Below are 27,277 nucleotides of genomic sequence, written 5' to 3'. Positions count from 1 at the left end.
AAATGTTACTCAGGTCACAGCCGTTTATCTTACGGAAGTAAAATCTCGCAATATCCTGAGTCATGTTGATGACTTTTTGTCTTAAAAATAGTAAAGGATTCAGATAGATAGTGGTGCAATTGATGACAATGGAAGGGTCAGTATCAAATGTGGAAGTCTGCAATCTGGCCTACATAGGTCAGTTTGACCAACTGAAGAAATTAATTTTAACTGATAAGTCACTCGCATCTAAAACGGACCAAGTAAGTCATCACTGTTTATCCCAAGTTCAGTCAGAATGCTGTATCATTACAGTATGAGCTAGCTTGTTTATTTTAAGTAAAAATTCTGACCACCGGTCTCATTATATCGTTAATTTCTGCTCCTCTCTAATCAGGATCACAGAACAGCTTTACACTGGGCATGTTCTGCTGGACACACCAATATTGTGGAATTCCTGTTGGATCTAGGAGCTGAAGTGGACCTGAAAGATGATGTAAATTCCATGCAAATGCATCTCTGGTTACTTTACATGTGGCAACTCTGACTTTACTGGGGAAAAAGCAAATTATGAGATTATGACTTGCAAGGTTTGACAGTAATGGTCCTTTCGTTTCAGGCCTCTTGGACTCCCCTCCACATAGCAGCATCTGCAGGCAGAGAAGACATAGTCAAGTCTCTAATATCAAAAGGAGCCCAGTTGAACTCTGTAAACCAGAATGGCTGCACTCCTCTGCATTATGCCGCCTCTAAAGACAGATATGAGGTACTCCTGGCACCCCAGTGCCCTTTCACCAACATATGTCAACCTATAACATATTATTCAGCTGTATGACTGTATAAACAAATATCACATTTTGCTGTAGTTTAGTATAAATACCTGTATCTTTGAACAGATTAACCCAAAAATCAGATATCTCTGATGAACTAATCTTGATGGTCGGGACAGTATAAAAGCCTATATTTATATAGATAAAATCCTTAACACTGTCGTGCTTCTTATCAGATAGCCCTTGTATTGTTGGAAAACGGGGCTGACCCCAATGCCACAAACAAGCTGGAGTCCACTCCCCTCCACAGAGCTTCAGCCCAGGGCAACTACCGCATGATCCAGCTGCTTCTACAGCAGAGTGCCTCCACCAACATCCAGGACTCAGAGGGCAACACAGCACTGTAAGTTCAGGAAGTGAAGCCGTCCAATTCAATTAACTTTATTTATCCAGAAGAACTTTCTAAAAGGTGGGTAACACTTGAATTGCCTTTGGGATCGATAAAGTCAATTGAATGGCACCTGATTTTAAGGCACATCTTTTTTTTAAACACACACATTAGGAAGTGGAATTTATTAAGAGCCCTAGAGCATGATGCTTCAGAGACAGCAACATAAACTCTGGGAATTGGCTCATGTCCAGTTAGATCTGGGTCTTGTGGAGGTGTAGCATTACTATTCATGCTAAGAACCATTTAAAGATCTAGCTCTAGCTTGAGCGTCAAACATTGACAACAATTCCCGGTTCTTTGGATGTGGTTGAATTCTGCTCTATACCACAAACTGTGTGGGGTTTTTCCTCAGCCACCTGGCCTGTGATGAAGAGCGTGTGGAGGCAGCCAAGCTGCTGGTGGAGCACGGAGCCAGCATCTACATCGAGAACAAGGAGGAGAAGACTCCTCTGCAGGTGGCCAAAGGAGGCCTGGGCACACTGCTGCGCAGGATCGTTGAGGGATGACCTGCAGGAGAGCTTCAGAGATCTAAGTCTGGTCACGTCCAGGTTCTCTCTTCTCTCCTTAGCTACCATGTCTACTCCCTGTCGGCCCTCTACCCTTTCCCTCATTTTCCTTTCATCAGGATAAGATTTAGCTTGCATGATGGTTGAAAGTCAAGTTGAGATTTGGTTTCTCTTTACCATGCAGGACTATAGATCAGTTCAAATGAAGGACAGAAGATGAGGGTTAGCCACTGTGGGCTGAGTTGGACTTTTCGCTTGAAAGAGTATTCCTGACAGGAGGAATCTGAGGCTTAAACCTGACCGTGGTGATGAGAAATCTATTTTGTATGAAGTTGGAAACTATTCAAGTTTGAGTCTCTAAAAAGCATGTTTTAAAATGTCTACTGCTTCATGATGTTATTTATGGCTTGATTAAATTAATCACCATATGTACATGTGTGTTGTTGAAACAATAGACTTCTCTTGAAAACAGTTTACCTGTCATTGCTTTTTCATTCCAAGTTGTGTGTTCTGATCCTTTAAAAAATATTTTATAACTGTGCCCAATAAACAGGCCTGTGCTTCTAAAGTATTCACCACTTCTCAGTTTTCATTATCTCATGTTGTATTTGCTCTGGCAGATTGGTCTGGCCACCCTCCTATTCAAACAGATTTTCCTCCAACCAAAATAAAAGGCCAATATTGTTTCTTTCTCTTGGTCTCAATTTTGCATAGATAATGTTGCATGCCATATTTGTATAAGTGATGATCATTTTCACCCAACTAACTATAGCTTACCTGTAAATATTATGCTATGGCTTGGCTAATTGACTTGTTGGAAACCCCATCAGTATATTCTTATTAGGCCTTAACATTCATTAGTGTTTTAGGTTAAGGTCAGACAGTTTATATCAATCTAGGAAAAAGTGGCAGGTTTGAGTAGGTTCTGAAATGAATTTGGACGCTTGTCATGCTTTCTTGTTCAGCACTTCAATTGTTAATCTACGACGTAAACTCAGAGTTTGGTTGGGTACACCATTAATGTCACAGTCAGTCATTGAGGTAAACGCTCTCATTTTTCCATAATCTATCGCCGGCTTCTTCCCATTGGTCATTATTTTCAAAGCCCCTTCCATTAGTTCAATCCAGTAGACGAATTTATGCCGAGTGTCATGGTCGTAGATGGTCTCAGAGTATTACCCTCGGTTATTGTTTGCAAACCACTTGACTGTAGACCACTCACTGTTCAGAGGACTCAAGTGCGCGCATTGGAAAAATTCGTGGCCGTAAGAACGCGCTATCGAGTGGCAGCAAGTTATGAGTGTAAATTCCACCGGGTCCGAAGGCATTTGATGAAAAATCATCCAAGAACCCGATGCATACCCACGTATCGAAGCCCGAGTTGTGTGGATCGACCACATTTGCACATTTTCCGTAATTCTCTCTCAAACTGTAGCATAATTCCTCAAATATCTCAGCAGATGGTTTAATCGGTGAGACTTTCGGTTGCAGTTAAATACAAGTTTGTAATTCCACGGCACTAATCCCTTAAGGCCGCCTGCATGGAGGAGGCCCCTGGTTTGTCGGTATTCAGTGATATTCAGTGATGTAGGCCTAATGATGTCCCCGGTGATAAGACTCTGGAATTTCAGTCTCGCCAACGTAAACCCTATAGAATCCATTGCTTTGCAGCTTTCTGATATCACGGATGTATGGAGTGCACTGAGAGCCGCTATATTAGTAGTCCTGTTCCACATCAATTGTAGAAGTTTAAGCAGCCTCAAGTGCATTTTCAAACAAACTATCATGCCTTGACAGGCTGTATAAAGGCCGTGGTTTTTCGACGCGACATTTTGCCCGAATTTCATGATAGACACAATGAGTTTATGTTACCTCATAATAGACGACACACTCCTTTAGGCCGTTAGGCCTCTGTTGTGAGGGCAAATTAAATTAAGATCATTATATTTCAAGTAGGCTAGAGCGTATACAAAAAGGTATATAAGTGAAATCGTAAACATTTGTTACGATCACATAAATGCACAGTTCTGTCAGTTCTGTGTTGTAATGCAATCGGATTCTGAGATCAAGCTAATCAACTGGGCACAGAGGAAACGGACGTGTAGGTCTACGAATGGGGAAACACGCCATGATTAAGGTCACAGAATCGGATGTATGCCAACAGTTTCAATGCGGATCTGAGTCTCGCTTGAGCCTTTCACGAATGAGGTGTAGGCTCAGATCCCTTTAAAATGCCAACCCTAGACTCTCTGTTGAGACTGTAACGGTATTTTCCACTCATGACCATTTCCTCTTTTTGCATTATAAAATTCCCCGCCTTGGCATAGCGTGACCTCACAATTAGATTGTACTCTATTGTTTCCTGTTCATGTCCATACTCCGAGAATATAGTCCCTCTGTGGATAAATCTTACTAGATCTGTTCGATGCAAAATTGTTGATTGAGAGGTGAATATGCAATTTGTTATCAGAATTCATTTCAATGAAGATTAGGGTGTATTTTAATGGTGTAATCTGTATTTTATATTTTATTATTATTATTTATTATATTATTAATTTATTATCATTTATTTGATATTTTATCTTTGGGAATCTTCAATCCTTTTCTAATGATCTGACCCGAGTACGTCAGAAATGTTTGGGATCAGATAAGTTGCGCTGAGACTGGTGCGCACTGGACTGCTAGGTTAAATGTACTTCCTGTCTACAGGGTCGCAGCAACATTTACTCGTTCGGAGATTGCTGTCCTAGAGGACACAGTTGAAGTCCAAGGAACTGTTTTGGACCGAGATTAAATTCAACAGGCGCAGAGCTTATCGGATGTAAGAATCTATTTATTTTCCTATTATATTTAATGTTGTTTGTTATATTGCTAGCTTGCATTTTTTTCTTTTTGCTAGCTAGGCTAGACTACCTAGCTAGCACAAACAAACACATTCGTTCATGTTGGCTCACCACCCAGGCAACTGTCGAAGCCAAAGCGACGATCAAGGGGTATACATACGGCAAATAGTAAGATAATGACAGTTTTAGTGAAAACATATAACCTAGCGTTAGGCAACACGATGGTATTTTTGCACATTAAGTCATGAATGGCATTGAATAATGCTTAACTCAGTAATCAGACTTAGCAGGAATCGTCCCAGCTGTCACTATAGTCTGTCATTTACTCTGTTGACACGCGCATCTATTGTACTCTATCGTTTACCCGGACTAAAAGCTTTGTGATCCTTCTAGATTTTTCTTGTCCAGACAATTCAGTTTGAGTGGTCATTATGACAAGGACTACACCAGTGCCACCTCCACGACTAGGCAGCCTTCCAATTGGCGTGTTAGTCTTTTTTTCTTTAACCCTAATTCGTCTGTTCCATCGTGGAGGTCCAAAAAGTAATATTGACAAGAGATCAATATGGAGTTAGCTGATGCATCCATCTTCTTATCTGGGTTCAGTTGGGATTGGTTGCATCTCCAGAAGGAAATGTAGGGGAGTTTTGCAAAGTGTGGACGTGTGGAAAGCCCTGATTCTGAAGTATTCTGTTGTCTACAAGATCTTTCCTGGATCACTCATTGGATTAAAGCATCTGCTTGATAAATATATCATTATTTATCATCACCCTTGTTTCAGCCACACTGTACGGTGTCATTCTCACCCACAAAGTAATGCCACCCCCATAACTGTTAAAGGGAAACTTTATAGAGTGACATTGACAGACAGGGGCAATCCCACAAAATGAAGCAACATTTCTAGAAAATACCTCCTGCTGGAAGGGAAGTTTAGCATTAGTTCAGTTCAGCATATTTCGATGGGGGACTGTCCCTCCATGTGGGTGGGTATAAACCTGTCTGAGGTGAGGTGTGTCAGCAACAAGAACTCTGTACATTGTCCTTCTGGGAGGAACCTTCACTGGTTCTGTGCCACTGTCTGTATCATCACTCTATGTTTATAGTGCTGTCATGTTTGATCAAATTAAGCTACTGTCACTAGCTTGTATGCTTGTATAGCTTGTAGAATGTATACATCATATATTTATCTCTCTCACAGCCCAGATGTTTACCGTATCGATTTAAAAAACGGATGTGTTTTTAGTCATAAAGATAGAAGAACCCTTTCACTGCTCAGTAATTGAAGTGTCCACAGGGCAAATTAAGATCACTTGTGAAATTCCTTTCAGAGGAGCATGCTTGATAGGATCGTCATGTTCCCGGCACTCCCCATACCCACACATTGTTTGACAGGATAGTCATTGATCTACACAGGCTCTAGTGAGAACGAAACCTGCTTTTTCACTCCCCCCCCCATCTCTCACATGCAGCAGCCAACGCCTCCATGTGAGCACAATCCCTCTGCCACTCTTAAAGGCACAGCGCCCCAAATCCAGGGCAGTGTTGCAATCTGCAGACAGACACTATAGCATCCTCTCCTGACCTTTTGCATTTTTTATAAACAATGTACACAATTTATTTAAGTTTGTTTGTTTTGAGGGCTGGGATTTCTTTATTATAGTGGTCACAGTGTTCTCTAGAGCATCAACCTCAGATCTGTCGTTTGTGTAGTTATTTATAAAATTGTACTGGATTGTACTTTCTCCTTTGCTCTTAAATCATCAAATTCTATTTCCGTAGCTCCCTCCCCTGACTGTCCTTCAGAATGTCAGGCCTCAGAGGAGATGGTGACCTGGAGGCAGACCACTCCATTGACTGGTCCATGATGGACTCTCGTCTGGACTCGTTCCGCGGTTCCACCTTGGCCCAGCAGGTGTCAGTAGAGAGGCTGGCCCGGGCCGGGTTCTACTTTACGGGCCACGCCGACCGGGTCCGCTGCTTCAGCTGCCAGAAGACGGTGGAGAACTGGTGTGGCGGGGACACTCCCGTCGAGAGGCACCTGGAGGTACCGCTGACGACGCTAGCGACGATGACACCTCCGGCGCTAAGGTGCATTCCGAAGATTTGTCCTCTGGGTACAGCTGGCAAACTTCTCTCCTCATCCCCTCTGCTCTAGGTTTCCCCGACCTGCAAGTTCCTGAGCTGCACCTATCGATACAACGTCCCGGCGCTCACCAACGGCTCCCCCTACAACGAGGAGGCGGAGGACAGGGAGTTCCGCCTGCGGACGGGAGAGGTGGTGGACGAGTCCACGTACCCCATAGCCCCCCAAATGAGCGACGAAGACTCCCGCTTGAGGACCTTCGACGCGTGGCGCTCCGAGACCCCGGTGAGGCCACTCGAGTTGGCCCAGGCCGGGTTCTACAGCGCCGGGGAGGGCGACAGGGTGCTGTGCTTCTGCTGTGGAGGGATGCTGTCGGGCTGGGAGGCCGGGGACACGGCCTGGGGGGAGCACTCCAAGTACTTCCCCAACTGCTACTTCATCCTGGGGCACGATGTGGGGAACGTGCCCTCCCAGGGCGCTGCAGAGGAGGAGCGGGTGAGCAGGGGGCGCACTGCGCCCCACGTCCCCATGGAGAGCTTTGAGGAGAGGCTGGGCAGCTTCGCCCACATCCAGGTCGCCGTTGACCCGGAGAGGCTGGCCAGGGCAGGCTTCTACAGCACAGGTAGCTGATGCAGAGGCTGAGCCAAGAAGGATGGTTTGAATACGAAAAGCAAGTCCTTGTTCTCTAGAAAGTGATGGTGTGTGTGTGTGTGCGCGCGCGTGTTGGTTGCAGGAGCTCCAGACAAAGTGTCGTGTTTCCGCTGCGGAGGCGGTCTGAAGGGCTGGCAGCCGGAGGAGGATCCTTGGGAGGAGCATGCCAAACATTACCCTGGGTAAACACACACAGCACCACTGCCTTTTATTAACCCTACATCCTAGAGCTTCTATTGCTCTGAGTGGAGCCCACAGCTCTTACAAGCTCTAATGGCGAGAGTCTTTCTTTGTATTTGAAACAGGTGCAGCTTCCTGCTGGCGGAGAAAGGACCAGAGTTTGTCAACAATGTTCAACTACAGTCCCCACAAAGGAACACTGTAAGTCATCGGTTTGTAACGCTAACTGGAGCCCAAATTTTACAGACATGACGTCAACAGATTCATTGTTAATCATCACCCAGTTTCAATACTGTCAAATCCTTTTTCTTCTTTTTATTGAATTCCCAGGCATCACGCCATCACAATGGATTTTCAAGCCATGGCCACGGTGAGTGTGGATGACCTTTGCTTTCCGCATGAGACGAACCGTTTTCTCTTCATCCATAGACTGTTCCCTGCCATGCCTGAGCCTCCGTCTGTGTTCTGTTGGCTGTGTTCCCTGTAGATCCCCAGGTGCTGCTGTCACCCATGGCCCAGAAGGCCCTGGAGATGGGCCTGGAGGGTTGCCTGGTGGAGAAAACCATCCTGGGGCAGATCCAGAAGACTGGAGATGGCTATAGCACCCTGGAGGCCCTGTTACATGACTGCTTTAAGCGCGCCCCGGACAGCGAATCACCGGTGTCCAACGAACAAGAAGGTGTGTGTCTCATGTGGTGCACACACAAGCAAAGGTCAGGTCTCAAGGAAATGCCACTTGCTCTACTTACTTTCGATTTTTCCCCCCTCTATCGTCTTAACTGTAGCATACAACAATATAGGAGCTATGCCTTCAGGAAGGCTTGTGTTGAATAGGGTTTTCAGAAAATCCCCAATACCACAGCTACTGTCAATGCTAAATATGTCCATTTCTGTACGTCTCATTCAGGTGACGACCCCCTCGAGAAACTACGGAAGCTGCAGAGGGAAAAACAGTGCAAAGTGTGCATGGACAGAGACACGTGCATCGTCTTTATCCCCTGCGGGCACCTCGTCACCTGCAAGGAATGCTCCGAGTCCCTCAGCAAGTGTCCCATCTGCTGTGGGACCATCACTCAAAAGATCAAGACCTACTCCTAAGAGGCCCTATGACACTTTGAAAATGCTGCTCCTGCACCGATCTGCACCTATCGACACTAACACAGCCTACTGGAGCTGCAGAGTTGTATGTGCTAACTTGCTATGTCTCTTATCTTGTGCTTGGTTTGAAGGTGTTGATGACGTCAGAGCTAGTTGGTTGAAACACATACAGTTCTGCAGCCAGGCTTGTCATTTTAAAACATAATGAATGTATATAGAGATGTATTATATTTCGGAACCCACTGTATATAGAAAAATTCGAATAATGAATATTTTGATTGCATTTACACTAATCATTTGTAAATACAGAACTGCCTTATTTGGAAGGCATACTGGGTATTGATGAATGGGTCTTTACATGGCAATGTTCCACCACAGCTCTCGCCTGTTGTGCCTTCTCATTGCGTTTGTTGTGTGTCCTTTCCTCAATTTAACTATCAGATCATTTCTGTTTACCATATAACCATATCCTCATAGATACAAGTTAATTGAAGCATTTTTAGAAGGGGAGTAATTAAGTCAGGGTGCATGTCTTTTACAACAGTGTCCCTCCCAGTTGTGGGTTATTCATTTCTCACTGGCCTGCTGACAAGTGGGCATAATTATAGATTTTTTAAATGTTTTATGTGCATTTTCTTCTGTTGTGTTATATGTTTTCTAAGTAGCTAACTCCACTTAAGAATGTTTATATTTAATTTGGTGTGCATCATCAGACAATATGATTCCTCATTCTTTCATTCCTCATTTTAAATTATGTTCCAGAAATGCCCCTTTCATTTGTAATATGTTACTTTATCACTTGCTTTACCACGAGTGTACAATAAACAATCATGATTAAGCAATTCTTTGTGACATGTTTACTGGCTGGGCATTTTCCACAGGTAAGTGATGGGTTAGTGGATTAGTTGATAAAATGACAACAGGTCACAATGTGATGGAATAAATAAATGCAAAATAAAATAAGAACATAGATGATTAACAGTAAAGATATATTTTGTTTTCTATACATTAAATTGTCCTTATAATGGCCTTTTGTTTTTATTAATACTATCAGAGGATGAGTGAGGTCCTTCTCACCAGTATTTAAACAGTTCTCCCTAATCACAAGGAACCTTAGGCCTACGTATGTCAGTGGAAATAAACCCTCTAACAGATTTAACACGTTTTGTGTTTTGGCAATGATTCCACGGCAATTCATACACTTGACTTAACTGACAGCAGCGTTGCGCGAAAATACCCACTAGATGTCACATTACTCATGAGGGATCAGACGTGCAAAGACTATTTTGGCCAGTAGGTGGCAGCTCTGCACCACAATTTCCACCACCGTTTCCCCCTCACAGTCGTCGAAACAACAATCCGTACTACGGAGCAAGCGGGGTGAGAGAACGTCCAAAACCGCTTCTGACCGCCACTTTCAAACTCATTTAGCTACGGAATTGTGTCGAAATTGCGCTGATATCTCTGCAATAACTTCCAAAGTTAGGATTCTGTTGGAACTACATTCTGATAACGAGGTAAGTTAGCTGTAAAATGGCGGAGAGCAATCTAGAAGTTTGTTGATTTGTATTTTGGTTGCTAGCTGCTAGCTAGTTGGCTAGCTCCTGGTTCCAGCTAATAGCTTACTCAGTTAGCTAGCAAGCTAACTGAGCTCCCGAGGCAAGATGGACGACGCAAGGACGAGATGTTTTTTATGTAAATGGCCAGAAATATGTTTATTTCTTGTTTCTTTATATATGGTCTTGCATAACGATAGCAAATGTTTTTTTACGTTGTGATAACAAATTTGCAATCTAAGGGGAAGTAAGCGAGTAAAGGTTTGTTGGGTCAGCTTTTACTGTACATTACCTAGCTAGCTACGACAGATCCGCTGTTTTGCAGGGAAGTAGCCAGCTAGCCATTCGTAGCTAGGATAGCTAGCACCAAGATTATTTTAGGCCTTGAGGAAAGCTAGCTAGTTAGCTAACCCCAGTTTACAAATACATTGAGAAAGTTGCTAAATTGCCAAGTAGTATTTGTGTTTATGTTATCGAAGTGGTTTGGAACCTGCTATACCGGTAGTGTTTTGGTGAAAGTTTTCTTTCTATGGACAGGGCTTTCTTTCTCAGATTATATCCGGATGGCTAATGTTAGCAAATAGGTAGGATAGCTATTATTGTCGGTCTCCCCGGTGCTGAGCAGCATACTGCTGCTGCTTGGCGTCAAGTAGTTTGACAGGCGGCCACAGCAGCCCTTTGCCAACGCAGTAGGGGGAACGTATTAACGGGAACTTAGATTTATAATTGTACTTGTTAGTTATCTACTGGCTGACGTTAGGATGTGCTTAGTTGACGTGCATTGTTGTTAGCTAGCTGCTCTCATTTCTTGGGTGCCTTTCTTATTGCATTGCTGGTAGTGGTTGGCGCCACTTTTCAGCCGATACACAGACAGTAACCAGCCAGAGCAAATGAACTGTAGATTAGCCTCGAGTTCAGTGGCAGTGTGTAATTTATGTAAGGAGGCGGCTAGCATAAGATTGCTTTACATAACGCTATATAGAAAGCTGTTTGTTAGCATCTTGGCCTTCACAGTTAGTGTTGTTATGGATATTATGACAATTTCATATAGCAAGGCACGCCGCTGGTTAGCGTCATGAATTTGCAGGACATGTTGTCTACTTAGCCATCTAAATCAATCGGAAGTTAACAGTGGACTTCACAACCGTGCGTTACCCGAACATAAAATGTATTTATTTTTTGTGCATAACTAATAGATTTTGACTATCCGCTTTTTATGGTGCATGTCATTTCGTTTTGGCGTTAAACTTGATTAATGAACAGTTTGTTTCTGTGCAGTGCAATGTCAGTGTTTAATAGAAACTTGTGAATGACACGCTTTCACTACTCATGGGCACTGTTGTCTATGTCCTCGCTAGCTTGTGGTGGAAAGACACACCCTGTTTAAGAGCAGGTTTGGTAATTGGAGGAGTTTTTTCCTTTCCTCCCATCGTGGACGTTGCCACCTGGAGTCTACAATCTGTGTACCTTATTAGTAAAGACTGTACTCAGTTGGATTCAATAAGAAATAACCTTTTAGGGACTTTTTCTGCATGGTATGTCCATCTCATGCTGGATGTGAATGTTATTATTTCATGTATGATTTTGGAGGCCTATGGGATCTACTCTATCCTTTCATCCCACTGTTTCTCTTGTTTATGTCAGCCAGTGTTGATAACTAGTTTGTATTGGTTGAGATGTACATGGGGCGGATTGCACACTTCCATATTAGGGCATGGAGGCAGATCCTCTTTCCTGCCTTGGGTGACGTTTCCTGGAAACCAGGGTGAGGGTAGATGAGAGCGAGCCAATGAGCACGCAGCTGAGCCTGACAGGAGCGCTTATGTCCGTCTTCTGTTACCATGTGAAAACATTGCTTTACATTTTTGGGGAAATGTAGGATTACTAAATCCATAGTTTGCTGTCCTTCATCCAAATCATTATTAACCTGTATAACATGCATTGTCCAAAAAGGTTTATTTCACCCTGTTTTCACCCCTTTTCTGGCTGTGCCAGAGCCCAGCGCGAAACTCCAATGTGTTGCCTTGTGTTCCAGGTCTTATGCGAAGGCTTTGTCGCCCGGTGCTTTGCAAGGATATCAAGTCAGTCACAAGTTGAGGTTGTCCAGAAGATGTTACAGAAATGATAGCGGCACCAGAAATACCGTCAGAGTTCCACTACCCTCAGTAAGTGGCCAACATATGGTTTCACCCTGCGTACAGGGACCCCCTGCTGCCTTAATTGGGGGACTGTTTAGGCCGTGGGTGTCGTCTAACAGCCGTGTGTGTCAACAGGGATTCAGACACGCGCTTCTCCTCAGACACAGACTTCTCTGAGGATCCTGATGGAAGAAACACAATCCCAGCCAAAGGAAAGGTATGCTGCTAGACCCCTGACGGACTCGTTGCCATGTTCAATGATGCGATGTTTCTCGTCCCTCCTGTGCTCGCCATCCTCACCGTTGTGCCCTCTCTGTCTCCGCCTCGCTCTGTCCGTCCCAGGGTGGGAAGAAGGGGAAGAAGCCTGCTGGGGAGAAGGGAAAGGGAGGGAAGGGAGCCGGCAGGATAAATGGCCACCATCAGGAGAACGGCATGGAAAACATGATGCTGTTCGAGGTGGTCAAGCTTGGAAAGAGCGCCATGCAGGTGAGTGTGTGTGTGTGTGTGTGTGTGAGTGAGGGAGGGGGCGGGGGGGATGCAATATATTGCGCAATATTTTGATCCTTTTGCAAGCTAACCTTTTATCTGTTGACGGTCATTTATTCCAGATTGTAGCACTTTTGAAGCATAGTTAATGGTGACTGTGTCCTAACTGCTGCTGCTGTTGTTGTTGTTGTGGTGCAGTCAGTGGTGGATGACTGGATAGAGTCCTACAAGCACGACCGCGACGTCGCACTTCTAGACCTCATCAACTTCTTCATCCAGTGTTCCGGCTGCAAAGGTGTGTGTGTGTGTCCCATCTCCATGCCTTAGAGTGGCCTGTCTGCAACTGTAGTGTCCGACTGCCACCATGACTCAACCTACCACATCAGTGAAGGTACGACGATCATTTGTGTCTCTCTCACCGATCGCTCTCCCCCCACCCCTCTCAGGTGTGGTCAGCGGCGAGATGTTCCGAAACATGCAGAACTCCGAGATCATCCGGAGAATGACAGAGGAGTTTGACGAGGTACTGAGGTCCATGCCACCTCCTTCCTGTTGCTCTCTGCCTGGAATGTCCTCCAGCTCGGAGGAAAAACCTGGCCAGCCCGTCCGCTGGGCGCGTCCAAAACGGTTGACCTCCCTGTTGGCCGAGCGTGTTCACCACAAGGTGTCCCTCCTCTGCCTTCCTCCTGCAGGACAGCGGGGACTACCCTCTGACCATCGCGGGGCCGCAGTGGAAGAAGTTCAAGTCGAGCTTCTGCGAGTTCATCGGCGTCCTGGTGCGCCAGTGTCAGTACAGCATCATCTACGACGAGTACATGATGGACACGGTCATCTCCCTCCTCACAGGCCTGTCGGACTCCCAGGTCCGAGCCTTCCGACACACCAGCACACTCGCAGGTACGACGACGACAAGTGTGTGTGTGTGTGTGTGTGTATCAGCCGGAACAGTGAGCGTTCCTCCTGAAGGCGTGAGGGAAACGAGGTGGGGTTTTCTAACTGGCCTGCGTGTGTGCCGCCGGCAGCCATGAAGCTGATGACGGCCCTGGTGAATGTAGCTCTCAACCTGAGCATCAACATGGACAACACCCAGCGGCAGTACGAAGCGGAAAGGAACAAGATCGTGGCCAAGAGGGCCAACGACAGGCTGGAGCTCCTGCTGCAGAAACGCAAAGAGGTGAGAGTCCGGCAGTGGGTTCGCTGCTTGCTAGATAGTAGTTTAGTAGTACTAGTTCGTAGTAGGTTTGCACTCAACACCGGGACTCCTACCTTGCTCCCTACACTCCTCGCGTGCTTGCTTCCTGGACTCCTACCTTGCTCCCTACACTCCTCGCGTGCTTGCTTCCTGGACTCCTACCTTGCTCCCTACACTCCTCGCGTGCTTGCCTCCTGGACTCCTACCTTGCTCCCTACACTCCTCGCGTGCTTGCTTCCTGGACTCCTACCTTGCTCCCTACACTCCTCGCGTGCTTGCTTCCTGGACTCCTACCTTGCTCCCTACACTCCTCGCGTGCTTGCTTCCTGGACTCCTACCTTGCTCCCTACACTCCTCGCGTGCTTGCCTCCTGGACTCCTAGCATGCTCTCTAGACTCCTTGCTTGCTCCCTAGACAAATATCTAGCCTCACTGACGATTTCCTCCCGACACCATAAACACATTACCCACACACACTCCAGGCCACTTAAAGGCAGTGCAGTCCTGGTATGACCTTTGACCTGCCTTCCCCAGCGGGTCACTTCTGCTCTGGTGTGCATCACCCCTGACAGCAAGAACACCTCTGCAGTCCACTGCAGGATGGCCATTCAGCTAGCCTTCCTGTTCCATTAGCTGTGTGTGTCTGTGTGTGTCTGTGTGTGTGTCTCCCGTGGTTCCGCTGGCAGAGACTGTTAACTGGGTTATGTAAGACCAGATCCCACTGGGCATCCATCTGCTGTTCCTCTCCACACAATTGCACGCGCGCACACGCATTCTCATACCACACTCAGTATCTCGTGAAACCTCAAACTTCTGTGTGTTATGTGTTTTTAGGGTTAACGAAAACTTGATTTGACTTTTTACTGTCCTTCTTAGCTCCAAGAGAACCAGGATGAGATTGAAAACATGATGAACGCCATATTCAAGGGGGTGTTTGTCCACAGATATCGGTAAGTGCACACATACACACACACACACTTCTCCCATGGCCAAACCTGTCTGTTTCCCCCCTGGTCAGACTTACAATTAATATGCAGTGTCATCAATAACGTTGCCTCAGAGATAACGGTTGTGACCATGTCGATGAGGATGATGACAAATTGTCAACTGCAAGGCTGTAGGGTGGGTCAACCACGACGACGGTGCTGATGACAATGACACCACCGAGTGCATGGTCACCATGGTGATGCCGGTGTGTTCTCTGGTCTCCAGTGACGCCATAGCAGAGATCAGGGCCATCTGCATAGAGGAGATCGGCGTGTGGATGAAGTTGTACAGCGACGCCTTCCTCAACGACAGCTATCTGAAATACGTGGGCTGGACCATGCACGACAAGGTGAGCAGGACGGGGCCCAGGCAGGAGTCACTCGGGCTTAATGGCTTCCTACATCAGGACCGGGACATCCTCGTGACCGGGCATACAACCTCTACGCATACAAATCATACATATATGAATTAGGGCTGGGCGATATGCGTCAAAGGATCACGATAGATTGATATTTCCATCCGATAACAACGATTAAGACGACAGACCGCAGATCCGCAGTAGTCGCAAAATAAGTGTTCCTCGACTTTTTCGCCACACTCGGCATAACGTTTAGGCAGCGCGGTGTGAGAGAAAGGTTTGCGGTCAGGGAGCACATGCCTGGGGTCAAGTAACTTAAGCTTTTTATCGATACCTTGGCGCAAACTCACACTTTCTGCACGTTCCAACGACTGATTTTGCTTCAGGTGGTAATTAAAGGTTTGTCGTATTACCAGACTTGGTGGCCACCTGTTTACGACACAGTTTCCACCGAACATTGCTCTGCTGTCGGATTTCCAAAATCCAAACCACTTCCAGATAACTGAAGAAGACAAACCCTTTTAATCAATAATGTATTCATTGGAAGTTGCTCCCTCACCTTGGCTATCGCTGCCTCTGTTTTCGGCAACAAGACTAATTTTCCAAGGTTAATATTAGCTACTCCACTTGAGGTGCTCAGTGTATTTTAGTGGGTTGTAGGCTACCATTTCTATGTAACTTCCTGCCGCATCACATAAATAAATGGACTGCTGTTCCTAATTATTCACTATCGATATTATTGACATTATTGAAAAAGAATTAATGTTACAATATCTTTGAGGGAATTATTACTTAGATAATATTTGTTATCGCCCAGTCCTAATATGTATCATCCAAAAATAAACAAATATTGAGGAGAAGCAAAATAACCCAAGCATAGTGCAGTGCTTGTAGGTGGATTAGCACTTTTCAAATAAAAGTAGAAGTTTGATTCTGATACTTATGTGGTGAGATGTTAGTCTCACACATCTTAATGTGTGTGTGTGTGTGTGTGTGTGTTCCCAGCAAGGCGAGGTGCGCCTGAAGTGTCTGACAGCCCTGCAGGGTCTCTACTACAACAGAGAGCTCAACACCAGACTGGAGCTGTTCACCAGCCGCTTCAAGGTGAGACCGCGCCACCTGCTGGACAAGACGCCTCACGACACCAAGCTACACACCTGAACCATGCTATCCTCCAAGCCTCTTAACTCACCACTGTCTGTCCGTCCCCCCAGGACCGTATCGTCTCCATGACGCTAGACAAGGAGTACGACGTGGCGGTCCAAGCAATAAAGCTGCTCACCCTCGTTCTGCAGTAAGTCGTCCTGTGTCCCCCTGTGTCCGTCCTGTGTCCCCCTACCTGTCCCCCCTGGCCGCTGTGTGACCGCTGTGTGTGTTGGTGACCCTCCTCAGCGTGTGTGTGTGTGTCTTGTCTCTGCAGTAGCACGGACGAGGTGCTGAGCCCCGAGGACTGCGAGAGCGTCTACCACCTCGTCTACTCAGCCCACCGGCCCGTCGCCATAGCAGCCGGGGAGTTCCTCTTTAAGAAGTAGGCGCCAACTCCTCCCCCCCCCTCCCCAACCTCTTCCATCCAATCAGAAATCACAAATGGACCCTTACGACGTAGCCTCAGGAGTAGAGTTAGTGTCGTCAGTGGAGATGATAATGATGATTATGATGATGATTATGATGACGTCCACAAGTTGTTGTTCTCCCCCAGACCAAAGAGGCAGATGCCGAGCTGACCAGATTAGCTAGGTGAGAGAGAGAGAGGGAGAGAGAGAGGGAGAGGGAGGGGGAGCAATGCAGGAGAGAGGGAGAGTGTGGGGTTGGTTGGAGATTGAAGACAGTTGTCTATTGGTTGGGCCCTCATTCCGATCCATCCAAGGATGTCCTGGCTGGACACTTTAAGTTAAAGCTTTGTGTGTGTGGTGTTATTTCCCCCCCCTCCCATCCCTCCCCCAGATTGTTCAGCCAACGAGAGGCAGAGGAGGAGGGCGCCCCCAAGAGGCGGGGCAGACAGAGCATCAACGCCAACCTCATCAAAACCACAGTTTTCTTCTTCCTGGAGAGTGAGGTGAGACAGACCTCCCCCCCCCCCATCTCTTGTCTGTCTCTCTCCATATCTCGGTCTCTGTCTGTATCTCTCTCTGGCACCATGTTAGAGAGACCCCGATTATTTCATTTTACAAATTGTCTCCCTCTCCCCCCCCAGCTCCATGAGCATGCAGCCTACCTGGTGGACTCTCTGTGGGAGAGCGGGGCGGAGCTGCTGAAGGACTGGGAGTGTATGACCAGCCTGCTGCTGGACGAGGCCCTGCCCGGAGAGGAGGGTGCGCTCACCCCACACCACACCGGCCCTGACTCTCCGACACCGACTCTCCGACACCGACTCTCCGACACCGACTCTCCGACACCGACTCTCCGACACCGACTCTCCGACACCGACTCTCCGACACCGACTCTCCGACACCGACTCTCCGACACCGACTCTCCAACACTGACTCTTAAGCCCTGACTCTCCAACACTCCCTCCACACAGCCCCCCAGGGGTTAAAAGGAGTAGCTGTAAGAGTACAAGTTGTAACTTTTGATTTCTTCTTTCTTGGTGTGTGTGCGCGTGTGCAGCGCTGACAGACAGACAGGAGACGGCCCTCATTGAGATCATGCTGTGCACGGTGCGCCAGGCGTCAGAGTGCCACCCGCCTGTCGGCCGCGGCACAGGGAAGAGGGTAAGACACACACACACACACACACACAGCCTCACTGCCTTGCGTGCGGTGCAGCTGGAGGCTCGTGGCTCTACAGCCCTAAGCCTCCCTGTGAAGAAGGCCGGCTGAGCAGGCTGAGCAGGGCCTAGAGAACGCCCCTATGGAAGCACACCACACCTCCAGCCCTCTGCCTGCACTGACATTCTGCATGTGTGCGTGTGCACCCAGGTGATGACGGCCAAGGAGAAGAAGACCCAGCTCGACGATAAGACCAGGATCACGGAGCTGTTTGCTGTGGCACTACCCCCCCTGCTGGCCAAGGTAGCACACTGCCCCTCTCTGCCTCTCGCTGTTTCTCTCCCTGCCCCTCTCTCTCTCTGCCCCTCTCTGCCTTTCTCCATGACTTTGTCTCTGCATCTCTCTGTGTGCAGCCCAGTGGCCTCTGGTTCCCTTACCCTGTGTGTGTTCCTCCCACAGTATTCGGTAGATTCAGAGAAAGTCACCAACCTGTTGCAGCTGCCTCAGTACTTTGACCTGGAGATCTACACCACAGGTCGCCTGGAGAAGGTAAGAGCTCCTTCTCTCACACACGCACACAAACAAGCACACACACACACACACAAAAACCTACCTGCAATCATAAGTCTGCTATCTGTTGTGGAATTTTCCTCACGTTACTCTGTAGCCATCTACATCTAGAAACTAAGCTGCATGGTGCAGGGAACAACTCTGATTGGCTCATGGAGGCATGTGGTCAGACATTAGGTGTATTTGACTCCATGCAGGGCCGCTGCAGCCTGCAGATTGGAGAAAGAGTTGACCATAGCCCGATACATAAAATGACACATTTTCCAACTTTACGGAGCCGTTTATAACTCCTCCCCGACTGCAAGCGGCAACTCTCGCTGGTCGTTTCATGCAGCCGATGTCGAACGCACCTATTGGTTTACAGAGCGCTAGATTGGCTTTGCAAAAAAGAACTTTGATACGGCGTGTTCTATGAACGGAATGACACGTTTTATATATCGCTCGATCACGCGAATTTGATCGTGGGAAGCCGAAATCGGGATAAAAAGTTGATTAATATTGCAGCCCTATATCAAACCATCAACCTTCTAGAACTAAGAAACAATTCCGATGGATGACTTCATTGAACGTTTCTAACCCTCCCCCTCCCCCCAGCACCTGGAGTCCCTGCTGCGTCAGATCCGGGAGATCGTAGAGAAGCACACGGACACGGAGGTGCTGGAGGCCTGCTCCAAGACCTACCACGCCCTCGCCAACGAGGAGTTCACCATCTTCAACCGGGTGGACATCGCCCGCTCCCAGCTGCTGGACGAGCAGGTGGACAAGTTCAACCGGCTGCTGGAGGAGTTCCTGCAGGAGGTGAGGAGGGTGGGGACGGGGACGGGGGCCAAGAGACGGGAGCAAGCGAAACAGTCAGTCAGCAAGACGGAGGGAGAGATGGGGGGGGGGGGTTAGAGGCGAGGCAGGGAAGGAGGGGATGGGCGCAGAGCGAGCCGAGGTTCCAGGGAGATCAGAGCGGCCGAGTTCGAGAGACCCGGGGAGGAGGGAAGGAAGAGGCGGAGAGAGCGGGGCTGGGGAGGCCGAGAGACGGGTCAGAGGCGTGAGAGAGGCGGGGGAAGCAGGACTGACCGGTGTTGTGTGTTCAGGGGGAGGAGGTCGACGAGGACGATGCCTACCAGGTCCTGTCCACCCTGAAGAGGATCACAGCCTTCCACAAGTGAGTCCCTCACGTCTGCTCCACATTGTAGTGTTTCGGCTGTCCGCAAAGGGCAGCCTTTTCTGAGTGTGTTTGTGCTCCGTGCTGATAGGCTACCTGCGTGCATCCTCGTTCTGATTGGTCACTCGCATCCGCACTGAGCCAAAAGTTGTGTTTTTTTTTTTTCCTCTCCCTGTTGTGATGAAACCTCGTGTCTCCTCAGCGCTCATGACCTGTCCCAGTGGGACCTGTTCACCAGCAACTTCAAACTGCTCAACACAGGCATCGAGAACGGAGACATGCCCGAGCAGGTTGGTACACACACACACACATACACACACACGGTCCAGTGGACCTCCCTCCCAGAGGGGGCGCAGCAGTAACCCCCTCCTCCCTGTGGCAACAGATAGTGATCCACGCGCTGCAGTGCACACACTACGTCATCCTGTGGAACCTGGCCAAGGTGTCGGAGGGACACAACTCCAGAAAGGTCAGCCCCCCCCTCCCCTCCCCCCCCCCCCACACCACCTGACCCCTGTCACACCTGGCTCACACCTGTCACACTGCACAGAGCTGCTCGCTGACTCGCTCTGAAAGGCCGACTAACGCCGTGTGTGTGTGTGTGTGCGCCAGGATGAGATGACCACCCTGAGGAAGCAGATGAGGGCGTTCTGCATGATGTGCCAGCGCTACCTCACCAACGTCAACACAGCCGTCAAAGAACAGGTATGACTCACACACACACGCACACAACACACACTACACACGCATCAAAACGTGTTTGAAGCGTGTGGTAACTCTCTCCCCTCTCTCTCTCTCTCTCCTGGGTTGGGTGCGTGTGAGCAGGCGTTCACCATCCTGTGCGACCTGCTGCTGATCTTCAGCCACCAGATGGTGTCTGGGGGCCGGGAGCAGCTGGAGCCCCTGGTGTACTCTCCTGAGGAGACCCTGCAGGCCGAGCTGCTCTCCTTCATCCTGCACCACGTCTTCATCGACCAGGACGAGGACACCAGCAGCACCGGTACACACACACACACACACACACACACACACACACACACACTGCTGTTGTTTGGCTGTGGCCTGTGGTCTGTACCACCAGTAGGATCAAGTTCAAGTCTTTTGTCAGACGCACAGAACAACACAGGGTCAGACTGGGCACTGGAATACATGACATATAAGTACACAGAACATAGGTTACATTTACAATAAGCTAAAATATAATATTATAAACCTCCTTAATAAACAATACAGTACAATCAACCTCTAATACACATAATAACCTATAGTAACCTTATAACCTATACTCACCTAAAGACAAGTAGGGTACAATTAGTGCAGTATTGCTGATGTTGGGTGGGTGTGTGTCAGCCCTGTGGATGACGTATCGTGTGTGTGTGTGTGTTTGCAGACGGCCAGCAGGACGACGAGGCAGGGAAGATTGAGGCTCTCCACAAACGGAGGAACCTGCTGGCGGCGTACTGCAAGCTCATCATCTACTGTGTGGTGGACATGAAGACCGGAGCAGACATCTTCAAACAGTACATGAGGGTAAGGCACACACACACAGCCTGACGCCCCAGGCCTCACACACACACACCCTGCTCTCTGTGCTCAGACTGGAATCATGTCATTATCCCTGCCATTTGTGGTTGTGACACTGAAAATAACCCAGACTCTACTCCTCTGTCTGTCTGTCTCTCTCTCTCTCTCTCTCTCTCTCTCTCTCTCTCTCTCTCTCTCTCTCTCTCTCTCTCTCTCTCTCTCTCTCTCTCTCTCTCTCCCCCTCTCTCTCTCTGTCTGTCTCTCTCTCTGTCTTCCTGTTGGCTCCCTCCCTCCCTCTCCCTGCAGTACTATAACGACTACGGCGACATCATCAAGGAGACCATGAGTAAGACCAGGCAGATCGACAAGATCCAGTGTGCCAAGACCCTCATCCTCAGTCTGCAGCAGGTCAGACCCACAACACACACACACAGTAGTTACTAAGCACTGAAGTCGTTGGTGAAGGCTATCCCAGCTCCACAGTGTTGATGTAGTTGTCATGGTGAGAGTGTGTGTGTGTGTCTCCTGCAGCTGTTTAACGAGATGCTGTCGGACCTGGGCCACGGCTTCGACCGCTCGTCCTCGTCCTTCTGCGGCATCAAGGAGCTGGCCCGCCGCTTCTCCCTCACCTTCGGCCTGGACCAGGTCAAGACCCGCGACGCCATCGCCATGCTGCACAAGTGAGGCTCCGCCCCCCTCCCACCCCGCATACGTGCACCTTTCCAGTATTGTTCATTGAAGCTCCCAGACTATACAGCTGACTGTGTCTTCTGTCGCCCTCCGTCAGGGACGGTATCGAGTTTGCATTTAAGGAGCCCAGCCCCCAGGGCGAGGGGAACCCCCCCCTCCACCTGGCCTTCCTGGACATCCTCAGCGAGTTCTCCTCCAAACTCATGAGGCAGGACAAGAGGACTGTGTAAGTCCACACACACACACACACACGGTGTTCTGCCGGAAGGCGTGCGCGTGAGAGAGCCGGCGTGTCTCACAGGTTTGTCATGCGTTTGTGCATTGACCCGTATGTCTCTCTCTCTCTCTTTCTCTCTCCCTCCCCAGTCACATGTACCTGGAGCGCTTCATGACCTTCCAGATGGCCCTGCAGCGCGAGGACTGCTGGCTGCCCCTGATCTCCTACAGGAACTCCCTGCAGGCGGGCGCTGACGACGACACCATGTCTGTGATGAGCGGCTACTCCAGCCGCGGCTCCTCGGTGCGCTCCAAGAAGACCAAGCCCTCCACCGCCGGCTCCGTCGCCGGCTCCTCCGTCTCCTCGACCGCCGCCGCCAAGCGGAAACTTCCGGAAGGTACGAGAAGGCCCCCCTCGTCCTAATGTGGCGCCACCATCCAACACACAGACACGTCAGCGAAGGTTCTGTCGGTCCACGTTTTGTTAAGTTTGTCCAGGACCACAGACAGTTTTCAACTTTTCGAGGCAGAAATGGATGGGTTGACTCTGGATGTGCCGACTCACTCCTGCTGCTGTCAGCGCCGACCTCTGTGACCTCGGAGGTTTGCTGTTCCGGTAGGGGTGTTGATAACAGAGGGTGCTATCACATATAGCAGACATGTCCGCCAGGCATGAGGACCTCCCCCCTCCTCCTCCTCCTCCTCCTGGTGTCCTTGCAGAGCGAGGAGCCTCAGGAGGTGGTGGTGTTCACGGTACCATGTGAGCCAGAGCTCCAGAGCTGGGCCGGATGGAGCCAGGATTAACCCAGATGCTCAGCCAATCAGAGCTCATGCCCCTCCCCGGCCAGGCTGCTGGCTGATGGGAGGGAGATTAAACAGCAGCAGATGGTTGGGGGGGGGATTTAGTGTGTACAAACCTCATTTCTGATATAGGCTGTTAATGGTATCACTACCCCACATATGTTGGAAGTTGAGGGTCTAAATCGGAGGTGTAACCGCGTGTGTGTGTGTGTGCCCCCTCCAGAGGAGAGCAGCAGCAGCAGCGAGGTGTGGCAGCAGAGCATGCAGACCCCGGTGATGATGCCCTCCCCCCACCTCACCTCCACCGTCATGCGGGAGCCCAAGAGAGCCCGCGACGACAGCTTCATGGGGGCGTACCAGCTCCCCCACGACCAGCAGCAGCAGCAGCAGCAGCAGCAGCCCCTCCCTCACCCGCACCCCCAGACCCCCCAGCACCACCAGACACCCATGGACTACAAGTAAGCCCTCTGCCCTGTCGGCTCATGGACTACAAACATGGCCGACATTCTTTTGGCATGCCCGTGTCTCGACACGCACAGAAGAAAAGCAGTGTCAATAATTGTGTGTGTGTGTGTGTGTGCGTGCGCGGCGCAGTACCCAGGTGACGTGGATGCTCGCCCAGAGACAACAGGAGGAGGTTCGACAGCAGCAGGAGAGAGCCATGAACTACGCCAAGCTCAGGACCAACCTGCAGCACGCCATGTGAGAGCCCCCTCCCCCCACCAGGCGGTGCTACGCTGGGCCAGCCATGGAGCCACAACTGCCCTGCTATAAAGCTGTGACTGGGTACTGATTGTGTGTGTGTGTGTGTGTGTGTGTGTAGCCGTCGTGGAACAGGGCTGATGGAGGAGGACGAGGAGCCAATCGTGGAGGACGTGATGATGTCGTCCGAAGGTCGTATGGACGACCTGAACGAGGGCATGGACTTTGACACCATGGACATCGACCTGGTGAGACACTCTGCTGATCTATTCCACCTTTAGGGAAACTGCTTTAGTCGCCTCACTTTCGGGTCAACTGGGAATCTGGCTTTCAGCGTCTGCTTTGTCACCGGGCTGCAGTCTGGAGACAGCTGATTAGCTATACAGACCTGACCTCTCTGTCGTAACAGAGCTTCTGCCAAATCTCCTGTCCTCTCTTTCTCCTCATCCCTCCATCTCTCCCTCCGTCCCTCCAGCCCCCGTCCAAGAACAGGCGAGAGCGATCCGAGCTGAAGCCAGACTACTTTGACCCCGCCTCCATCATGGACGAGTCGGTACGTACCAACAGGAGTCTGGGTTCCTCTCGAATTGGAAACGTTTGCATATAAACCGCATTCAACCCGATGTGCTTGTTCTCGTCATATAAACACTGCTGCGTATAAACCGCGTTCAACCCGATGTGCTTGTTCTTGTGTGTCCAGGTTCTTGGGGTGTCCATGTTTTAGTCTGCCACTGGGCGGCTGGGGGACGAAGAGAGGAGGCGCTTTGTATTTAAAGAGATGCGTGACGGGCTTTTCCTCCGAAGACGAGACGTCTGCTTGATACTCCATGTGGACCAAGGACACCCACACTCAGTGTTGCTTGCTCAGAGAGGACTTGATTTAAAAAAAACAAAACAAAAAAAAAACAGACAAAAAAAAAAACAACATATACTTTTATTATTATAATCCTTGGGTAAGCTGTCCCTGTTGAGTTTGTAGAATGATGGGCCACTTCCAAAACCATAAGGAGTCAGACATTTTGTCTGTAGAGAAAAATCCATATTTGTAGATTTCTTTGTTTTGTTTTTTATTTCCAAATGGGGACGGATTGATGTGTCTAACTTAAAAAATACTTTTTTTTCTCTTCTTGTCTAACCCTTTCTGTGATAGTAGTTAGATCCAGGTGTGATGTAGTAATTTATAAACAGGTTGTAGTAGCTTGCTGTACCGTTGTAGAGGTGTGGACGGAGGTCCCTTTTTTCCAGTTTATTTTTGAAATGTTGTTTTTGTTTGTTTTTCTTCCTCCTCCCCTTGATGTTGGACCTGCCGGAACGGTCCGGAATAACCACTGTTGGTTCTGATAGTAGAAATGTGGAATAGTCCTTTTTTCTCTAGTGCTGTGAAGATAGTATCCAATACCCCCCCCCCCCTCCCCCTCGCCCCCTTCAAGTCACAGTAAAGCAGTGAGTCCCAAGCTTACCCACAGATTTGGACCACAGCACCCACACCTCCTGCCAGAAAAAGCCCCCCCCCCCCCCCCCCCTCCAGTGCCACTGGGCTGAGAGGGGACAAAAAAAAGCAGCAACGCATTCACAAACGGTTCTCTCTCTCGTGAAACCCAGCATATTAGAGTGTTGAAATAGGTATCTACATTTTAAATAAAAAGTTATATATGAATCGGTGCTGATTTTATAACTGTGCTCTTTTTTTGTTTTATCTCTTGTTTTCCAAAATTTTCAACCTAAAGTCATAAAGTTTCAGAAATGTGTAAGTAAACTGTTATAAATGAGAGCATGTGTAGTCATGCGTCGAGGAAGATTTCTAAATTTGTATTTTTATGGTTTTTCTTTTGTCTTAATAATGTCTTGGGGTTTCTACCTGTTTTCCTACGTGTAAATTAGTTTGGATAACGACATCGACGAACAGATTTGTGAAAATTCAGCTTTAAGGTTTTTCCGACACGGAACAAAAAAAAGCAGAAACAAAACGCCATCCATGTCACATGATATCACGTCACATGACATCACGTCACATGACAACTTGAGTTCCAGCAGTGTTGTTCTGACACAGAGCCAGTCCTCTCAGTCTCCCCTGGAGGTGAAGGTTCCTCTGCTACTACAGCAGCCCTGTGGCAGCTACGCAAGGCTTCCATCTGACACACCTGGCATACACACAGTTTAAATAGAACCTGTTTGGTCTACTGAGGTATATATAGATATACATGTATATATATCTATATATATCTATATATCTTATCTACTTTGTAATCATTCCATGCCTAAGCCTTAAACATGCATGTGAAAAGTCATCTTTCTCTTTCTCTCCTCAATCTTCCATGTGTGAGGAACGGTCATGTTTTAAAGGTAGTTCAGTGGGTTGGTGTGACACAAACCATTTTCGTCGGCCAGGTGCGGTGATAACGAAGTAGAAAAAGCAGCCTGTGTGTGTTTTACCTAATTATTTTATGTAAGTAAATATTTTGGAGAAAAGTACTGTTCATTGTTTGTCATTTACCACTACATTGGTATGGTTCATTATTAGATCATGTATATAAAACAAAACTTTAAGCTTTATTTTCACGTTTTCCTCTTTTCTCTCGCCATTTCTGTTTTCATTTCTCCTCGCCACACTTACACACACACACATGCGCACACACACACACATTCTGAGTTTCCCCATCCCCTGTCACTCACTGTTTCTGATTTGTACTTGTCTCAAGACAGTAACTTTTGAATAAAAGTAAACCAATTTGATTTGTTTCTTGTGTGTTGTCTTGAGTATTCTTTATTTATACAACAAAATTCTACCATAGAAATAGAAATATATATGTATTAGATTAGATTGGTAAAAGTCATCTAGACAGCTGTTACAAAACCGATCCTAATAAGAGTAGAACATCATTTCTCAGACATCCACCAGGGGGCAGCCTTTAGCTGTACAGTCACAACCAGGCGTCATGAGACCTAGTCCGAGTGAGTCCCTCACTATTCCCATGTTTACCAGTACCAAAGCTCTGTGTGTGTATGCTGCCACAGCCCAATTTCCTTCCACACTATGTCATATTTCAGTTCCAGGAGCAACAAACACACCTTGTGTTTTTCATCTAAATAAAGAGTCTCCCTGCCCTCTCTCTGTCTCTCCACAGTGTGAGAGGAAACGAGGGAGAGAAGGAGGGAGGGAGGATTGCGGGCGGGTGTAGCATAGCTGTTATCATGAAAGAGTAGAGGGGGCCTGGCAGATGATGAAAGCAGAGCAGGCCTGTGTATTAAACGCAGCATTAAAGAGAGGCTCAGATCAATGCAGCTTCATTAGAAAAGAACCAGCAGCGAGAAATCCATTCACTCCCGCTTCCTGCGCACGTAGGATGGAGAGGTCAACTCCACGTCAGACCCCCGGGGCCAAATACTATTTGAAATCTTTTCAAATACTTTTCTGGGCTTGGGCTTCACTGGTCTTTACTGGGACGCCTGAGCCTTTGGGACAACCCCTCAAAACATCGTTTTTGGCTTCTTATTTCATCTAACAGCTGGCTGGCAAGTTGGAAAGATTTCAAAAACGGTGTATCCTTTCCAGGACTGTCACAGTTACAGTTGTCTGTCATTTCTCCTGTCTGATTGGCTGTGGCCCAGGCAGAGTCCTCTGTGTTAAGCACA

At 48.3% G+C, this 27,277-nt stretch overlaps 3 protein-coding genes and 1 pseudogene across 5 annotated transcripts; 3 read left to right on the top strand and 1 right to left on the bottom strand.

Moving 5' to 3' along the window:
- Window positions 1-20: 20 nt before the first annotated feature.
- Window positions 21-2,390, top strand: psmd10 (proteasome 26S subunit, non-ATPase 10). 2 transcript variants are annotated; one of them, XM_084695653.1, is made up of 6 exons: window positions 22-242; window positions 377-475; window positions 599-745; window positions 986-1,152; window positions 1,553-1,748; window positions 1,891-2,390. In XM_084695653.1, the coding sequence occupies exons 1-5, from the start codon at window positions 123-125 to the stop codon at window positions 1,704-1,706; spliced, it is 687 nt and encodes a 228-aa protein (XP_084551779.1). In that variant the 5' UTR covers window positions 22-122; the 3' UTR covers window positions 1,707-1,748; window positions 1,891-2,390. The 2 variants fall into 2 exon arrangements, with proteins under 2 accessions (XP_084551771.1, XP_084551779.1); XM_084695645.1 differs by having other exon boundaries at window positions 21-242; window positions 1,553-2,390.
- Window positions 2,391-2,881: 491 nt separating this feature from the next.
- Window positions 2,882-3,583, bottom strand: LOC146302638 (uncharacterized protein C21orf140-like; annotated as a pseudogene).
- Window positions 3,584-4,134: 551 nt separating this feature from the next.
- xiap (X-linked inhibitor of apoptosis) lies at window positions 4,135-9,399 on the top strand. Of its 2 annotated transcripts, XM_084695602.1 has the most exons (9): window positions 4,135-4,153; window positions 4,416-4,527; window positions 6,329-6,593; window positions 6,705-7,254; window positions 7,366-7,465; window positions 7,589-7,664; window positions 7,794-7,833; window positions 7,951-8,142; window positions 8,371-9,399. In XM_084695602.1, exons 3-9 carry the CDS (start codon window positions 6,354-6,356, stop codon window positions 8,559-8,561), a joined length of 1,389 nt encoding a protein of 462 aa, XP_084551728.1. In that variant the 5' UTR covers window positions 4,135-4,153; window positions 4,416-4,527; window positions 6,329-6,353; the 3' UTR covers window positions 8,562-9,399. The 2 variants fall into 2 exon arrangements, with proteins under 2 accessions (XP_084551728.1, XP_084551736.1); XM_084695610.1 differs by lacking the exon at window positions 4,135-4,153 and having other exon boundaries at window positions 4,401-4,527; window positions 7,951-8,176; window positions 8,371-8,473.
- A 478-nt stretch (window positions 9,400-9,877) lies between these two features.
- On the top strand, window positions 9,878-26,377 carry stag2b (STAG2 cohesin complex component b). Its single transcript, XM_084695587.1, has 34 exons — window positions 9,878-10,078; window positions 12,153-12,282; window positions 12,391-12,472; window positions 12,598-12,741; window positions 12,940-13,036; window positions 13,188-13,264; window positions 13,434-13,638; window positions 13,764-13,915; window positions 14,809-14,882; window positions 15,145-15,268; window positions 16,283-16,381; window positions 16,492-16,571; window positions 16,698-16,805; window positions 17,222-17,333; window positions 17,472-17,589; window positions 17,885-17,988; window positions 18,196-18,288; window positions 18,445-18,534; window positions 19,150-19,353; window positions 19,641-19,711; window positions 19,914-20,001; window positions 20,097-20,180; window positions 20,324-20,416; window positions 20,537-20,711; window positions 21,102-21,241; window positions 21,542-21,643; window positions 21,767-21,915; window positions 22,023-22,151; window positions 22,292-22,539; window positions 23,166-23,400; window positions 23,537-23,644; window positions 23,766-23,892; window positions 24,120-24,197; window positions 24,345-26,377. The coding sequence occupies exons 2-34, from the start codon at window positions 12,239-12,241 to the stop codon at window positions 24,366-24,368; spliced, it is 3,858 nt and encodes a 1,285-aa protein (XP_084551713.1). The 5' UTR covers window positions 9,878-10,078; window positions 12,153-12,238; the 3' UTR covers window positions 24,369-26,377.
- The last annotated feature ends 900 nt before the right edge of the window (window positions 26,378-27,277 follow it).

Source organism: Hypomesus nipponensis, chromosome 1, assembly GCF_054491055.1.
Source record: "Hypomesus nipponensis isolate SF chromosome 1, ASM5449105v1, whole genome shotgun sequence".
In the NCBI taxonomy this organism is placed as follows: Eukaryota; Metazoa; Chordata; class Actinopteri; order Osmeriformes; family Osmeridae; genus Hypomesus; species Hypomesus nipponensis.
Note: the sequence above shows the minus strand (reverse complement) of the source record. Positions and strands in the feature narration are given on the sequence as shown.

What these genes read in the sequence shown, in the direction of transcription:
- stag2b (XM_084695587.1), top strand. Translation starts at nt 12,239, where the DNA reads ATGATAGCGGCACCAGAAATACCGTCAGAGTTCCACTACCCTCA. An exon ending in TCTTCTTCCTGGAGAGTGAG is followed by an intron (nt 17,334 to 17,471) that starts GTGAGACAGACC and finishes CTCCCCCCCCAG; the next exon opens with CTCCATGAGCATGCAGCCTA. An exon ending in CAAGCGGAAACTTCCGGAAG is followed by an intron (nt 22,540 to 23,165) that starts GTACGAGAAGGC and finishes TGCCCCCTCCAG; the next exon opens with AGGAGAGCAGCAGCAGCAGC.
- psmd10 (XM_084695645.1), top strand. Translation starts at nt 123, where the DNA reads ATGACAATGGAAGGGTCAGTATCAAATGTGGAAGTCTGCAATCTGGCC. An exon ending in TCGCATCTAAAACGGACCAA is followed by an intron (nt 243 to 376) that starts GTAAGTCATCAC and finishes CTCTCTAATCAG; the next exon opens with GATCACAGAACAGCTTTACA. An exon ending in CCTCTAAAGACAGATATGAG is followed by an intron (nt 746 to 985) that starts GTACTCCTGGCA and finishes GCTTCTTATCAG; the next exon opens with ATAGCCCTTGTATTGTTGGA.
- xiap (XM_084695602.1), top strand. Translation starts at nt 6,354, where the DNA reads ATGTCAGGCCTCAGAGGAGATGGTGACCTGGAGGCAGACCACTCCATT. An exon ending in CATGCCAAACATTACCCTGG is followed by an intron (nt 7,466 to 7,588) that starts GTAAACACACAC and finishes TATTTGAAACAG; the next exon opens with GTGCAGCTTCCTGCTGGCGG. An exon ending in ATTTTCAAGCCATGGCCACG is followed by an intron (nt 7,834 to 7,950) that starts GTGAGTGTGGAT and finishes TGTTCCCTGTAG; the next exon opens with ATCCCCAGGTGCTGCTGTCA.